This window comes from Myotis lucifugus, unplaced genomic scaffold, assembly GCF_000147115.1.
Source record: "Myotis lucifugus unplaced genomic scaffold, Myoluc2.0 scaffold_809, whole genome shotgun sequence".
Lineage (NCBI taxonomy): Eukaryota > Metazoa > Chordata > Mammalia > Chiroptera > Vespertilionidae > Myotis > Myotis lucifugus.
In genome coordinates, this window is record NW_005871857.1 from 85,179 (window position 1) to 100,473 (window position 15,295).

Below are 15,295 nucleotides of genomic sequence, written 5' to 3' on the forward strand. Positions count from 1 at the left end.
GGGGGGTGGGTTTGGGGCGCTGCACCCTTTTCACACCCAAAAGCAGAGCCGATCAAGGGGGTTTGGGGCCCCCCCCCCCTTTTACCCAAAAAAGCCCCAAGGGCGATCAGGGGGGTTTGGGGAGCTTACCCCCCATAAAGGCACAGAGGAAGGGGCTGTTCAGGGAGTCTGGGGGTTCCTTTCCCTTTTCATAAACAGGAGCAGGGCCAGATAGGGGAGGTTGGGGCTCCCGCCCCCTCTCCACACACAGAAACCGCAGGGGGGATCAGGGGGGTTTTGGCGCTGCCCCTTGTCACACTGATCCCGGTTCCGGGGAGGACTCGTGACTCTGCTGATCCCAGTGCTGGGAGGCATATTACCCTTTTACTGTATAGGATAGAGGCCTGGTGCATGGGTGGGGGCCGGCTGGTTTGCCTTAAAGGGTGTCCTGGATCAGGGTGAGGGTCCCACTGGGGTGCCTGGCCAGCCTGGATGAGGGGATGATGGCTGTTTGCAGCTGGTCACACCCCCTTCAGGGTGGGGGTCCCCACTGGGGTGCTTGGCCAGTCTGGGTGAGGGGCTGAGGGCTGTTTTCAGGCTGGCGGGTGACTGAAGCTCCCAACCACTCCTTTTTTTCTTCTTTTTTTAAAATTCTGGGCCAGCTTTAGCTCTGAGGCTTGGCTCCAGCTCTTAGGCCTCAGCTGCTGAAAGCAGGTATCTGGTTTGTTTGGGTTCTATAATTGAAACAATGTTGCAGTCCTGCTGGTTGAAGCCCAGCTAGCTGAAAGCAGGTTTCTGGGGTTTTGTTTAGCTTCTATATTTGTAACAATGTTTCAAACTGCAAGCTCAGAGGCCGGCAGCGGCAGGCGGGGAACGTTGGAGTCCTCCGTCACTGAAGCAAGCAAGCCTCCTGTTCACTTCAAGCTGCTTGGCTGCCGACCGCCATCTTGGCTGGCAGTTAATTTGCATATCGCCCTGATTAGCCAATGGAAAGGGTAGCGGAGATACGGCTAATTACCATGTTTCTCTTTTATTAGATAGGATAATTCCATTCTGGGGTTTATGATGGTATTTTATGAGGACGTTGTTTTTACTTCTGACTTTTCAACACGGAAAACTGTTCGCTTGCTGAGTGTGTGCCTTAATCTTTCGACAGTGTGGAAGAAAGCTTCAAGACTCTGTTTTGGTCCATATTCGGGTTGTCTGAAGTGACTTCAGTTGTGCTCAAGTATGATCACAAGTTCATAGAGAATATTGGATACGTGCTCTATGGAATCTACAATGTGACTATGGTGGTCGTTTTGCTCAACATGTTAATTGCCATGATTAACAGCTCGTACCAAGAAATTGAGGTAAGCAGACTCCTACCCGTGGCTCTGTCCTTGCCGTCGTTCTAATAACACAGCATATCTGCTTGGTGCCCTGTGGGTGGTCCAGCTCCTGGAAGCAAAGAGGCGAGGTGCGCCCAGGCCGTCCTCTGGGTTTTCCACCAGGACAGACAGCCTACGCCTTCCAGCATCTTCTAGGACAGTGATGGCGAACCTATGACACGCATGTCAGAGGTGACACGCGAACTCATATTTTTGGTTGATTTTTCTTTGTTAAATGGCATTTAAATATATAAAATAAATATCAAAAATATAAGTCTTTATTTTACTATGGTTGCAAATATCAAAAAACTTCTATATGTGACACGGCACCAGAGTTAAGTTAGGGTTTTTCAAAATGCTGACACGCCGAGCTCAAAAGGTTCGCCATCACTGTTCTAGGAGCACAGTGGGGCTCCATGGCTTTATCATCACTCTCGGGGTCTGTTTCAGAAGTTGTGAAATTAGCGGCTGGAAGAAGTGCCAGGCATGGGGAGGCTGCCCTCTCCCCGTTAGCCTGCCAGCTGTGAAAGGTCCCGCAGGGGGAGTTGCGAGGCATCTGGCATTCGCTGATGACGTTCTTCATCCAGTTGGAATTTTCACTGTTCTGGAAATCAGTCTGCTTTTGGTGTTGGATGGGTTGGTTGGAGCCCTCACGGCTGCATGTATGTTTTCTCTGTCCTCCGGTTTAGAGTTTAGTATCTTCTTAGGGCTTTGCTGTTTGTTAAGTCCATTGCGCCTCTCTGTGTGCTTTAGAGACACAAGATAGTGTTATCAAAGCCGAAGCGAGGTCCTCCAGGTGGGAGAACTGTGGGACTTTGCACTCCTGCTTGTCCAGCGAGTGTGAGCCGAGTGAGTCACCTTCCTCCGCTTTGGACTCCCTCCTCGTCGTTTCTCCTCCCCATCATTTCTCCCAGGAGGATGGTCACGCCCATCACCAGAGGGCAGCTCTGAGGACCAGAGGAGATACAAAATGGGAATAGGCCACTGAGGGCCTCCTGTGACATTTGAGGACATATGGCAGACACATAAATGCCAAAGTGCAATTTCCCCCTTTGCCTGGGGGGTATAGTATGCGGTATCTACAGCCTATTGGACGGGAGGGAGGGTGGCCAGAGAGTGGGGAACTATTGATGGATACACAGAATTGGCAGGGAGAGAGGATAATTTTCCCATCCTTCCTTGTCCTTGACTTTTTCTTGTGCTTTGCTTTGTGTCTTGGGTGGGGGACAGAAATTCTTGTTAAATTTCAGTGGGTACACAACAGAAGCATATGGAAGAGAAACATAAAAAAATGAGTATCAAGAAAGTGATAGAATATTATGTAGAACAATAGGGATTATAAGCAGACAATTGTATATAAATCACTTACCTATTTCAAAAAGCATAATTTAGGTTCATTGTAACACCCTATGGAATCAATTACTAGAATTTCTGGTTTTTGAAATGAGTTCTGTCTTTTCTGTCTTGTGACACAGGACGACAGCGATGTCGAATGGAAGTTTGCTCGCTCGAAACTTTGGTTATCTTATTTTGATGATGGAAAAACATTACCTCCACCCTTCAGTCTAGTTCCTAGTCCAAAGTCATTTGTTTATTTCATCATGCGGATCATTAACTTTTCCAAATGCAGAAGGAGAAGGCTTCAGAAAGACATAGAAATGGGGCTGGGGAACTCAAAGTCCAGGGTAGGTATCCGGCGCTCACCGCGGCCTTTCGGGGAACGTGGTGTCTTCCTCCTGGTCTTTTGATGTGCGTTCAATAACTTTTATGTGTGAACTTAGAAGATGTCGAAAGTATTGTCCATCCCACAGTCTTTCATAGACGAATAGCGAATACTTTCCTAATGTGTCAAGAGGCCCCTTAATCTATGCCTTGCTTTGGGTCATAATTTCACGTCAACTACCGGATTAAAAGCAAACGAGAAATCCTTTAACTCGTGAAAGGTAAACAGAACACTTGGTTCCCTGTGTTCCATGCTTCTCAACTGTTCTTCCAAAGTTAAAGAGCTTTCACTGCACATTTCCTCATGGTTGTATGTATGTTCAACACCAACGTAGTCTTCTTATTTGTCCAGACCCTTTATTGGGCTAAACACTCCTTTTTCCTCCAATATTATAAAATCGATGCAGGCCTAAGAGCATCCTCAAGTATTAACCGTCAATGCCCCTTTCAGAAATAGTCAAGAACGGTGTGTCCTCGAGTGGCATGATAACGGTTTATTACCATGAACGCAGTTTTCAGAGTCAGAATTGGCGTAGGACACAGGAAGATAGGGGCAGAACCGCCAATAATAGTGAGCGAGGCAGGGAGGAGGAAAGGCGTGGGGCTAACGTTTTTGCCTGACGTTGTAAGAACGGCCTGCAGCTGGGAGCCACAAGGCGGCAATGTTATCTCCGGAAAATCCAGGCCTCTGAGCAGAGCCGGGCCTGGTTCTCAGGTGACGCTGGTCACGGCTCGGATTCCTGCGATTTAACTTCTCACCTTTGGAAACAGAGGTGCTTTCCAGCTCTTGTAATTCCCTGCCAGCTCGTTTTTTACGAAGGTGACCTTTTAGGCCTTTAGACCTGGGCGCGGGCTCTTAAGGCCGTGCGTTCGCAAGGCAGCGATCGGTTGCGACATCCCATGATTTCAAGTAATAGCTCGTGTGTGCCCACGGAGAGGCAGTTTAATGTCAGGAAGAGCGCCTGGGCGTTGGACCCGGGTTTGGGTTCCGGGCTTATGGCCCGTGAGCGAGCCCCCTGGGTGAAGTGCTCCGTCACTCTGAGCCTTAAGTGTCGCAGCTGAAGGAGGAAGCCTCGTAGGGTTCTAGTGGGAATGACAGGAGACGCACAAAGTTCCAGCCTCGACAAACAGCAGTGCCCTTCCTCATCCGCAGTTTGCAAAGTGCTTTGCTGTACATCTGACCCTCATGCAACACTGTGAGGTAGGTATGACGACTGTCCCCACTTTACAGCCACGACAGCTGAAGCCACTAAAGCCACTCACTTGCGCAAGGGTACAGTGCTGGCCGAGCGGGGCAGGCGTGGGACTGAAGGCGGCATCAGACGCCTCACCCTTTCTGCTGCACCCACCGGGCCGCTGCACCCATCTGGCCTGCTGCACCCACCGGGCCTGCTGCACCCACCGGGCTGCTGCACCCACCGGGCCCGCTGCACCCACCGGCCCCACACCTGCCCACCTCCTGCTCACAGCTGTGCTCGGGCTTGGCTGCTGCCCACCCTCTCCCCGCCAGCTGCACCTTCAGCTGCAGGGGTGGCTGCTCTCTTAAAGGGGCCAGTCTCTACTCACCATCTTGGGCAAATTCTGCTACTGCTGAAATGGACTTTGCTTCTCTGGGCATTTAGTAACCGAGGCTTTATTCTTTTCAAAGAAAGCCTCTCAAGGATGGGGGTGCAAGTCCTTACACCTCACACCCTAGCATCGTCTTTCCGTAGCAGCTGCTCACCCACCGGCTTCGTGCCTGATGGTGTCATGATGTAGGGGGGACGGTGCTAGCAGAGAGGGCATTGAGGCGGCACGTGGCTACCTGGACCCTTCGAGGGAGAGGCAGGGTGTGCCCAGGACCGAGAGGGGCGGGCGTGCTCCACGGGGGGTGCCGGCAGGAAGAGCAGCTGTCCTGGGGAGGCTGCTGGGGGAGAGGGAAGGCTGAGCCCACCCCCCAGCCTCCCAGGCTCTAACATCCATTTTGATTTTATTTTGTAAATTGTGCGGGGAGCTGTTTGACTCTCCTAGCCACAGATATGCTCTGTGTGCTGAATTTAGGGAACATTTGGAGAAATCCTGTTTTTGCTTTTCTTTTGTAGAAGAGAGGAAGGCGCCTCCAGACCCCTTTTGTAACACAGCAGGCGCGGCCAGCGGCCAGGCACTGACCGGGGCTCACAGGAGCGGTCCCCTGCCAGCGAGGCTTTGTGCTGGCACCGCGGTGACAGGGTAGTGAGCAGGGTCCCTGCCTGAGCCGTGGGGAAGAGGCTGCGCACAGAACGGGCGGTGACCACGTGTGCCTCTCGCCTCCTGTTCCTCCCTCTATCCCTCCCCGCAATTAAACCTGGAAAAGAAAGAGAGGAAAGGAAAGAAAACATAAATTCTTTAGCCCAATTCCCTCCAAAGTTGTGACCCTGACTCAGTCTAAGGCCAAGATGCTCGGGAAGACATGCTATGTGCGCAGGTATTTTAGGGCCAGATTACAGCGGTTCTCAACCTTCTGGCCCTTTAAATACAGCTCCTCATGGTGTGACCCAACCATAAAACTATTTTCGTTGCTACTTCATAACTGTCATGTTGCTACTGTGATGAATCGTCATGTAAATATCTGATATGCAGGATGGTCTTAGGCGACCCCTGTGAAAGGGCCGTTCGACCGCCAAAGGGGTCGCGACCCACAGGTTGAGAACCGCTGGGCGGGAAAATACTGAACGATGCCATCTGAGCACACGTGTTCCGTTCACGTGGGTGAGGAACCAGGCTCAGAGCAGGTAGAATCGCTTCTGTGCAGCTTCGTCTTCTGGGCGCCCCGGGTACATGTTGATGAAGTGACCACGATCCCAGGATCAGGAAGGCTTAGTCCGAGCCGACTCCTAAAAGAACGTTCAGTTAATCAGCTCCGTGACAGTTCCTGCTGCCAGCAGGCCAGTGACGTGAGCACGCTGCTCCCATTGACGTTTCCCTTCGGAAATATATTAAACCACGTCTCAGACTCAACCTCCACCATACGTCCCTCAGGAGTGCTGGCTCCAGAAACGCTATCGAGGAGAATAAAGTAGATTATATTTGTTATTTCCAAATGAATGTATTCTAATTCACTAGGTTAATTGTATTTTTTCCTAGTTAAACCTCTTCACTCAGTCTAACTCCAGAGTTTTTGAATCACACAGTTTTAACAGCATTCTCAATCAGCCAACACGATATCAGGTAAGCATTCATCAGACATATCTCTCTATGTCTGTAATTCCGTCTGTGTGTGTGTGTGTGTGTGTGTGTGTGTGTGTGTGTGTGTGTGTGTTTAGTGAGGAGAATCAGATCATCCAAATGTACTATCAGGATAGAACAGAACAAAGTAGGTTCAGTTATGGGGGGAATTTTATAATTCAGCGTCCAAGTTCTTTATTTCTATTTTGTTGGTTGAGGAGGAAGAGTGTTTTTGCTATATTGAAAGCCAAGTGTGGCCACAGTTTGCAAAGGACACTTGTATCTCGAGCTGGAGAAAGCAGGGAGAGACGGTGTATTTGGAAAATAGGCTCTGATTCGTTTCTCCAGGTTTTCCTGTCGGCCGTCCATGTGTCGGGTGGCTTCTTAGGCTATCCTGTCTGGTTCGCGCTACTTTAAAATACGTTTTGCATCTTGACCTTGGATGTGACATTTGAACACTATTCTCCAACTCACAACAGGTTGTCGTTCTCCGTTTTCCATTTTGATTATCCAGTCTTTAGATTTCTGATGTGTACAAGATCGCAAGAACGAGGAGCAAGGAGTTTTATAATATGTGGTGATGACAGTCAATGATGATAGTTCTCTTTATACAATTTTCTTGGAAGCAGCAAATCCTACAACGTTGCGTGGCACATGGATTGCCAAAGTCTGACTTTTTAATGGTCATATTATCGTCCACTATTTGGTTGACTTCATTTGTCATTTTGGTGGAAAGCGAGGCTGTGCCACTATGAGCCATCACAGCAAGCCACCTGGCATACGTGGCATTGTAACTGTGCGGATCTGCAGCATTGTCTGGCTAACGAACAAGTGCATTCTAATTGTTCAATTATGATCAAACTGGTTTTGGTGGAACCAAATTTATATTCTGAGAATAAATGTATGAGAGTGCCCGTATCCTCCTTAATTTTCCATCACTGTGCTTGTTGCCAGTGGTTGCTACCTTGCCCAGACGGGGGAACACGGCATCACAGTGCAGTTTTGCTTTGCATTCTTTATTCTTTATCAAGAATGAACCTGACCATCTTTTTACTTTTACTGTTCTATATGCCTCAGGCCCAATATCCATTTGCCTTTCTTGATGGGCTTTTTGCTATACTAGTACATTAAGAGGAATTCTTTTAAGAATCAATTAATTCTTTTAAGAAAATCAGTCCATTGTCTGTGATATGAATTGAATTCCCTCCCCCCCACCACTCCAGTGTGTTGTGTGTCTTTTTAATGTTTATGGGTGTTTTTCCCCAACTCTTTTATTTTTGTGTAGTCAACTTTACAAATGTTTTATGACTTCAGGTATTGTGTCCTTTTTAGAAAGATCTTTCGCCATGTGAGAATTTCCTTTAACCTATATTTTATCTAGTATATTCATGGTTTTAACTTTTTACCTGAAGATATTTGATCCACGTAGAATATATTTTGATGCAACATGTGAGGTGGGGATTCTAATTTATTTTTTTTTCCAGATGATTACACCCCTGGGCATCTTTTCAACTGATTTAAAATACCACCTTTATTATTTACTAAATTATTATATCTATTTAGATATATTTCTAGGTTTTTGATGCTGTAGAACCACATTATTTTAAATATTACAGTTGAAAACAAAATAAAACACATAAAATACAAACACTCTTATGTCCTTACTTTAGGACTCTTATTTTGCGTAATTTTTCTATTTTTTTTCTTCATTGTTTATTTATTTGAACTTTAGAGTCAGCCTGTCCAGTTTGCACAATATCCTGTTGATTTTTTTGCAGTGCATCTGTTTTCTCTTTATTTATTTATTTACTTATTTATTTATTATTTATTTTTAATCTTTATTGTTCAGATTATTACAGATGTTCCTCTTTTTTCCCCATAGCTCCCCTCCACCCGCTTCCCACCCCACCCCATGCCCTCACCCCTCACTGTCCTCGTCCATAGGTGTAAGATTTTTGTCCAATCTCTTTCCGCATCCCCCGCACCCCCTTCCCCCCGAGAATTTTCAGTCCGCTCTTTTCCTTGCCCCTGATTTTATTACATTCACCAATTTATTCTGTTCATCAGATTTTTTATTCATTTGATTTTTAGATTCACTTGTTGATAGATATGTATTTGTTGTCTTTGTTGTTCATAATTTTTTATCTTTACCTTTTTCTTCTTCTTCCTCTTCTTAAAGAACACCCTTCAGCATCCTATATAATAAAGAGGTAATATGCAAATGGACCCTCACTCCATCAGGCCATCATAAGATGGCTGAACCCACATCAGAGGCAGGGTTCCCATAACGAGTCGTAATGAGCCATCAGCAGGGACCTGAGGCTGTGTGATGCCGGACCGGGGCGGGTGACCTCAGGCTGCACCCTCTGCCTGGCAGGGATTGAAGGGGGACCTCAGGCCGCCCCCCCTGGTCTGACACCAGGAGACCTAAGTCTGTGCCCCCCCCACACCCAGCAGGGCTTGACGAGGGACCTGAGGCTGTGCCCCCCACCTGGTGGGGCTTGACGGGGGTGGGGCTGGCTGGGTCTGGGTCTTGCGCAACTTTGGGGTGCACACGGGTGGGCAGGGACTTGACTCTGGGTCCTGCAGCATGCCCCAGACTCTGACAGGAAGAAGATTTTCATATACATTTTACTATTTTCTTTCATCTATGACACTTCTATTATAAAGTGCAAATAGCAATATTAAAATATTTCCTCTCATTAATTCCCTTTTAATGTGCACGAATTTTGTGCACCGGGCCACTAATTTCATATAATACTGGTTTGGTGGTGGTGAACTCCTTTAGCTTTTTCTTATCTGTGAAGCTCTTTATCTGATCTTCAATTCTGAATGATAGCTTTGCTGGGTAATCTTGGTTGTAGGTTCTTGCTATTCATCACTTTAAATATTTCTTGCCATTCCCTTCTGGCCTGCAAAGTTTCTGTTGAGAAATCAGCTGACAGTCATATGGGTACTCCCTTGTATGTAACTAACTTTTTCTCTTGCTGCTTTTAAGATTCTTTCTTTGTCTTTTGCCCTTGGCATTTTAACTCTGATGTGTCTTGGTGTGGTCTTCTTTGGATTCCTCTTATTTGGGGTTCTCTGCACTTCCTGGACTTGTAAGTCTATTTCTTTCACCAGGTAGGGGAAGTTTTCTGTCATTGTTTCTTCAAATAGGTTTTCAATATCTTGCGGTCTCTCTTCTTCTCTCACCTCCATAGTTTGGATGTTGGTACATTTGAAGTTGTCCCAGAGGCTCCTTACACTATCTTAATATTTTTGGATTCTTTTTTCTTTTTGCTCTTCTGGTTGGGTGTTTTTTGCTTCCTGAATATTTCAAATCTTTGACTTGATTCTTGCAATCCTTTAGTCTACTGTTGAATCTCTGTATATTATACTTTATTTCAGTCCGTGTATGCTTAATTTCTGACTGGTCCTTTTTCATTTTTTTTTTTTTTTGGCATTCATACTAAGATCCTTGAAGGTCTCACTAAGTTCCTCAGAGGTTTCTAGAAAATTCTTGAGTAACCTTATAACTGTGGTTTTGAACTCTGTATCCAGTAGTTTGCTTCCTTCCATTTCTTTCCATTGTGACATGTTGCTTTGTCTCTGCATTTTGGCTGCTTCCCTGTGTTTGTTTCTATGTACTGGGTAGCTGCTAAGTCTCCTTGAGTTGATAGAGTGGCCTTGTGTAGTAGGTGTCCTATAGGACCCAGTGGCTCAGTCTCCCCAATCACCTGAGATGGACACTCTTGGTGCATCGCTTTGTGGGCTGTGTGCACAGTCTTGTTGTAGTTAAGCCTTGATTGTTGTAGGTATCACTGGGAGGAATTGACCTCCAGGCCAACTGGCTGTGAGGACCAGCTGTGTCTACAGTGGGAGAACTTCTGTGCTGGAGACACCTTTATGGGGCAGGACTTGCTTCAGTGGGGCTTTGGTGCTCACTGAGTCTGCTCCTTGAGTGTGTCGCTTATGGATGTGAAGAGTTGTAATCTGGATGGTCTCACTCTGACCACTGGGTACACTGGCTCTTGGATCTCCAAGGAGGTGCAAAGTCAGCCACTGCCTGAGGCCACCCAGCAGGAGCTACAGAGAGATCTGCAGATTCCTCCTCTTTGTATCGGGTTTGGAAGTGCCCAGACGAGGTCCAGCTGTGAAGCAAGGTAGGCTGGTGCTGGTGCTGGCCTTGGGCCTTTTATTGATAGCTTTGGGGCTCCCTGACCCAGCTGCTGCCTGTTTGACAGGTTTTAGGCTGAGAAAGGACAGGCCATTCATGTGCAAAAGCCACTGTGCACAGCTTGGGTGGGGTTGTAAATTGGGTGGGGCGGTCTTGGAATCACCAGGGCAGAGCAAACAGCAATGGCTGCTGGTCAGCCCTGCACCAGAGAGGTCCCAGCGCAGGAACAATGACCACTGCGAGCACCTTCCTTCTGAAAGAAAGCCGCCCTCACATTCTGGCCAATGCCACAGTCCAGTTTTTCCCCGTATGTGTCTGGGTCCCCAGAGTCTCACCCAGAACTGGAGTTCAGAGCAATCGGGAGCTTGTATCTCCCTCCTGATTAAAAAAGCAGCACATCTGGTTGCCAGCCTGTTCCGCGCACGCCTCTGCACCTCCTACCAGTCTCAATGCGCTTTCTTCTTTCCTTCTAGTTGTAGAACTTCCACTCAGCCAGCTTTCCCGCAGTTCTGGATAATAGTTGTTCTGTCTTTTAGTTGTAATTTCAGTGTGGTTGTGAGAGGCAGCAAGTACAGGTGTTTACCTATGCCGCCATCTTGGTTCTCCCTCCTGTTGATATTTTTATTGTGATTGTGTTAATCTAAGAACTGACATAGTTATAATGTTCTGTCTTCCTTTTCATGAACATGGTATACCTTTCCAAGTGTTCAGATCTTTGGTGTACTCGGTATCATTTCAAAATAATCCTCCTAATGTTCATATTAATTAGGATTAAAGTTTGCTACAAATCACACAGACCCACCAAATACCAGCCACTAAGTGGCTAAAAGAAGATAGAGATTTCTTTCTCTCGTGAAGAAGTCAGGAGGTGATGAATCCCGGGCTGGGATGATACTAACAATGCCAGGGACCCAGGCCTCTCCTATCACACACTCTGCGTGCACATCTCTCAGTCTCATAGGACTGCATGGGCCAAGACAGCCAGCGGAAGCCTGGCCACTATTTCTGCCTCCACAATACAATTAGAAGGCAATAGGGAAGAAAGACATGCCTCCTTCCCGGGAGGAACTTCTATTAAAGCTACACAGATAACTTATCTGCAATGGAAACTAGCAAATGAGGTTTTAATTCCAAGTGGCCTTGTGCCAAGCTAAAAAAAAAAAAAAGAGGAACGAGAACTGACCGTCCCTGCCGAAGTGGAGTATGTTATTTGTGTTGGTGCTTATCTGTACGTCTTTACACCTACTGATAGCTCTGTTACTTGGTTTTCAAGTTTCAAGTATTGTCCTTTGACCCTCCACTGTAAAATATGAGAAAATCAATGAGCTTATTTTATCTTTTATCATGTTCGCCTTCTCCTCCCAGCTGTTGCTAGTTAAGTCACTAGAACTATAGGAGAGTTAAAAAACACACAACCAAGAAACACCTTCCTCTACCCATTAGGTTCAGCGCCTAAGGCCTGCGAATGGAACTACCAGAAGACAGCTTAATGGCGGGGCGGGGTGGGGGTGGGATATAAACAGCTTCTTTACACATGCAGAGCCCATACACACGGGAGAACTCGGTGACCAGTAACTCAAAGAGGCAGGGAGGACGTGGGGCTTATATACCCTCTTGGGAAGTGACAAGACAAAGGAAAGGAGGTTGGGCTCCGAGCAGGAGCGGGGCAGGGGGCTGGGGGGGAATCATGGGAAGGTAAGTCTACGGGGAAGTAATGGAAGAGGCAGGTGGCTTTGGGAAGGCTGGTTTGTGCAGACCCGTCTCAGGGCAGCTTCCTGTCTCAGTGAGGACGCGGGCGAGTGGAGGGCTGGGCCTTCAGAAAGGACGTGCCCGTCCTGCTGTTAGGCGACAGGATGAGGGCAGAGAGCTCTTTCTGCTTCTCAGTCGCCTTCAGCTCAAAATGATCCTTATGCCGATGTGACATATTTGGGGTGGCATGTTCTGACCCCCTTCACTGCCTTGTCAGGATTACAACCCACATTTGTTTTCGTTTTTGTCCCAGGGTAGTTCTTGACAAGTAATGAAAGTACAGGCTAACCCAGTGGCTGTTTCATTACACAGTCACTACTCACCACCATTTTTTTTTTTTTTTGCCATAGTTTTCTATTAATCTCTGTTGTCAATTTGTCTTCTTGTAGCTTCTTCAAGGGGAGCCATGGAAATGATGTTTTCTGAGTTATTTCACGTTCTCAGCTGTTTCCTATTTTCTATGTGTTTATATTGACTGGCTGGAACACTCTTAGACATGACTTTATTTTCTTAATGTCTTTGTAAACATTGTCCCCCTGTTTCCACAATGGAATGTTCATGGGAAAGAGTTGGAGGCCAGCTTGATTGTTTTTTGGCCTATGGTTGGCTTATAGTTGACCTAGGTTGTGTTTGAATGACCCAGATTTTTTTTCTTTTAAATCCAAAAACTTGTTATTGATTGCTCTGTAGGTGGTCTGTGTGAATGTTTCTGGCGCACAGTAAGGAATTCAGTCTGCACTTTCAAGTCTCCTTTTATGTCTGAATAATTTTCTTGAATTGTATCTTGAAATATTGTTTCTGTTCCATTATTTTGGGGTTCCTTCTTCAAAGATACCAATTAGATGCCCACTGAATCTTCTTTGCCCGTCTTCCAGAGCTACCATTTTTTCCTCTGTTCCTTTTGAATGCCTATCCCTTTCTCCTTTTGTCTTCTCTTTAATTCTCCTATCTTATTGTATCCTACCTATCTTCATGTATGCTACTTCTAATATACCTTTCATTGCTACGATGATTTTATTCTTTTCCTTCTTGAAAATTTTGAGCTTATGTGTCATCTCTATCTCACTGAGTACTTCTGGCAAACATGATTTTTCTCTAATTTCTCCTTCAACCCAGTGGTCCAAGCTTCTGTAGAATTGATATCATGAGGTCAAGGGTAGTTCTTAGCCATGACTGTCTGCTCTTAACATTGCCCCCCCCTCGACCTTTTCATGTAGCCTTTCTAAAAAAAAGGTAAGGATGCCCCTAAGCTCCATTAAAGAAGGAGCTTGTTGTTGTTTTTTTGTGTGTGTATTATTTTCCTTGTTGCTTTTGAGTAATTTGGAAGAAGTAGAGAAATACCAAAATTCACTGTCAAACTCAAGCTTCTTGCAGCTGAAAGTTGTTATGCTTCTAAATGAGATGATCCTTGCTAAATGCTGACTCCAGAATCCTGTACATTTCATATTTTCTAAGAAGAAGAATTCCCTGTGCCTGTGGTGTAATCTCCTGTGCATCCCAAAAAGTGACAGTAGAAAAAGAGAAACTCTGAGAAAAAAGTCTCAATCAGCTGGACAGACACAAACCAAACTTGACAGAAAGGACTCGATTGTATTTCGATAAAATGTCTTTATTATGGACTCCATGAGTGATAGCAACAGTTGATTTAGTTGTTATGGATTTTCATTTTATGCAGTGTGATTATAATAAACTAGAGGCCCAGTGCACAAATTCATGCATGGGTGCAGTCAGGTCAGGCTGGCGGGGGGGAGGGGGGAGGGGCCGAGGGGAGTTGGCCGGTGGCCCTGCCCCCAATCAGGGTGTTGGGGGCCAGTCAGGGACCGGGCTGGCCAGGGTGGGGGCAATCGGGACCCAGATCAGGCTGGTTGGCTGCCACAGTTTGCGTCATAGCCACCAGTCATTCTGGTCATTCTGCCGTTCCCGTCACTGGGTTTTTATATATATGGATTACTTACCTAAGAAATTCCAGGTCTTAATCTGCTAGGTGGGGATTTTTCCTTTAAAGTGGCCACCTTTGGGAGACACTAATTCTAATGTTGCTGCCACAATTCAGAGCATTTTTGGAATATCTCTAAACAATTAACTAATAGTGGAAATGGCTCAGCTTGGCCGCTAGTTAGAGCTGCATGTCATTTTGGAATTCACATGAGTTATCTTTTCAACGTGAACAAGGGATGGACTATTTCCAGGCCGCGTCACATGTGGGGAACCTGATTTCAGTCCGCCATGAGGTGTCTTCTTGCCTCACAGAGAGGCTCAGACTCAGTGGATGAGTATATTTAAGCTGTAAAAACTAAGGCGGACATTTTTGTGGGAAGCTGAAAACACATCTAATTTTGAAGGGGAAAATGTCCGCTTGTAGCCATAGTTTCCCTGCAGCTTAAAGATGGGGATCAGGATGTTGGGGGCCAATCGGGGACCGGGCTGGCCAGGGTGGGGACAATCGGGACCCAGATCAGGCTGGTTGGCTGCCACAGTTCATGTCATAGCCACCAGTCATTCTGGTCATTCTGCCAGAGAGATAATGGGCTTCTTGTTTTCCCTTCAAGGAGGGAGTTTAATCTGAGTGGCTTGTCCAGGGTGTTTCTAGGGAGTCTGAATTTTAAAAAAAAAACACAACATTTTTTTTCCCTATTATCATCCCTCTGGCCAGAAATGTTAGTTTTCATAGACTTTTTCCAGCATGGTTTCAGATAACATTACATAAATATTTTAGAGAGATTGTGCCAGGGAATGTAGACATCTTCATCTTCAATCTTTATCTTTACAAATAATACTAACAAGAGCTAACCTTTCCCTTTTTTAAAAAAAAGTATGTTTTTATTGATATTCGAGAGAGAGGAAGGGGAGAGAGAGAGAGAGAGAGAGAGAAGCATCAATGTTGAGAGAGAATCATTGATCAGCTGCCTCCTGCATGCCCCCCAATGAGGATCAAGCCTGCGACCTGGACATGTGCCCTGACCGAGAATTGTACCATGACCTCCTGGTTTATGGGTCGACGCTCAAGCACTGAGCCACACCAGCTGCGCGAGCTGACCTTTTCTAAGCAGGAACTGTTGCTTTTCCATGCATTCGATTACTCAATCTGCACACTTTATGAGCTGAGTTTATTACCCCCATTAAATAGATGAGG

At 46.3% G+C, this 15,295-nt stretch overlaps 1 protein-coding gene across 1 annotated transcript in view; it reads left to right on the forward strand.

The window, feature by feature from the left end:
- The window catches only part of TRPC3 (transient receptor potential cation channel subfamily C member 3), a 55,390-nt gene that overhangs the window by 31,783 nt on the left and 8,312 nt on the right, over nucleotides 1-15,295 (forward strand). Inside the window, 3 exon segments of the mRNA XM_023747180.1 lie at nucleotides 1,136-1,331; nucleotides 2,825-3,034; nucleotides 6,174-6,257. Coding sequence (XP_023602948.1) covers nucleotides 1,136-1,331; nucleotides 2,825-3,034; nucleotides 6,174-6,257 — 490 coding nt within the window.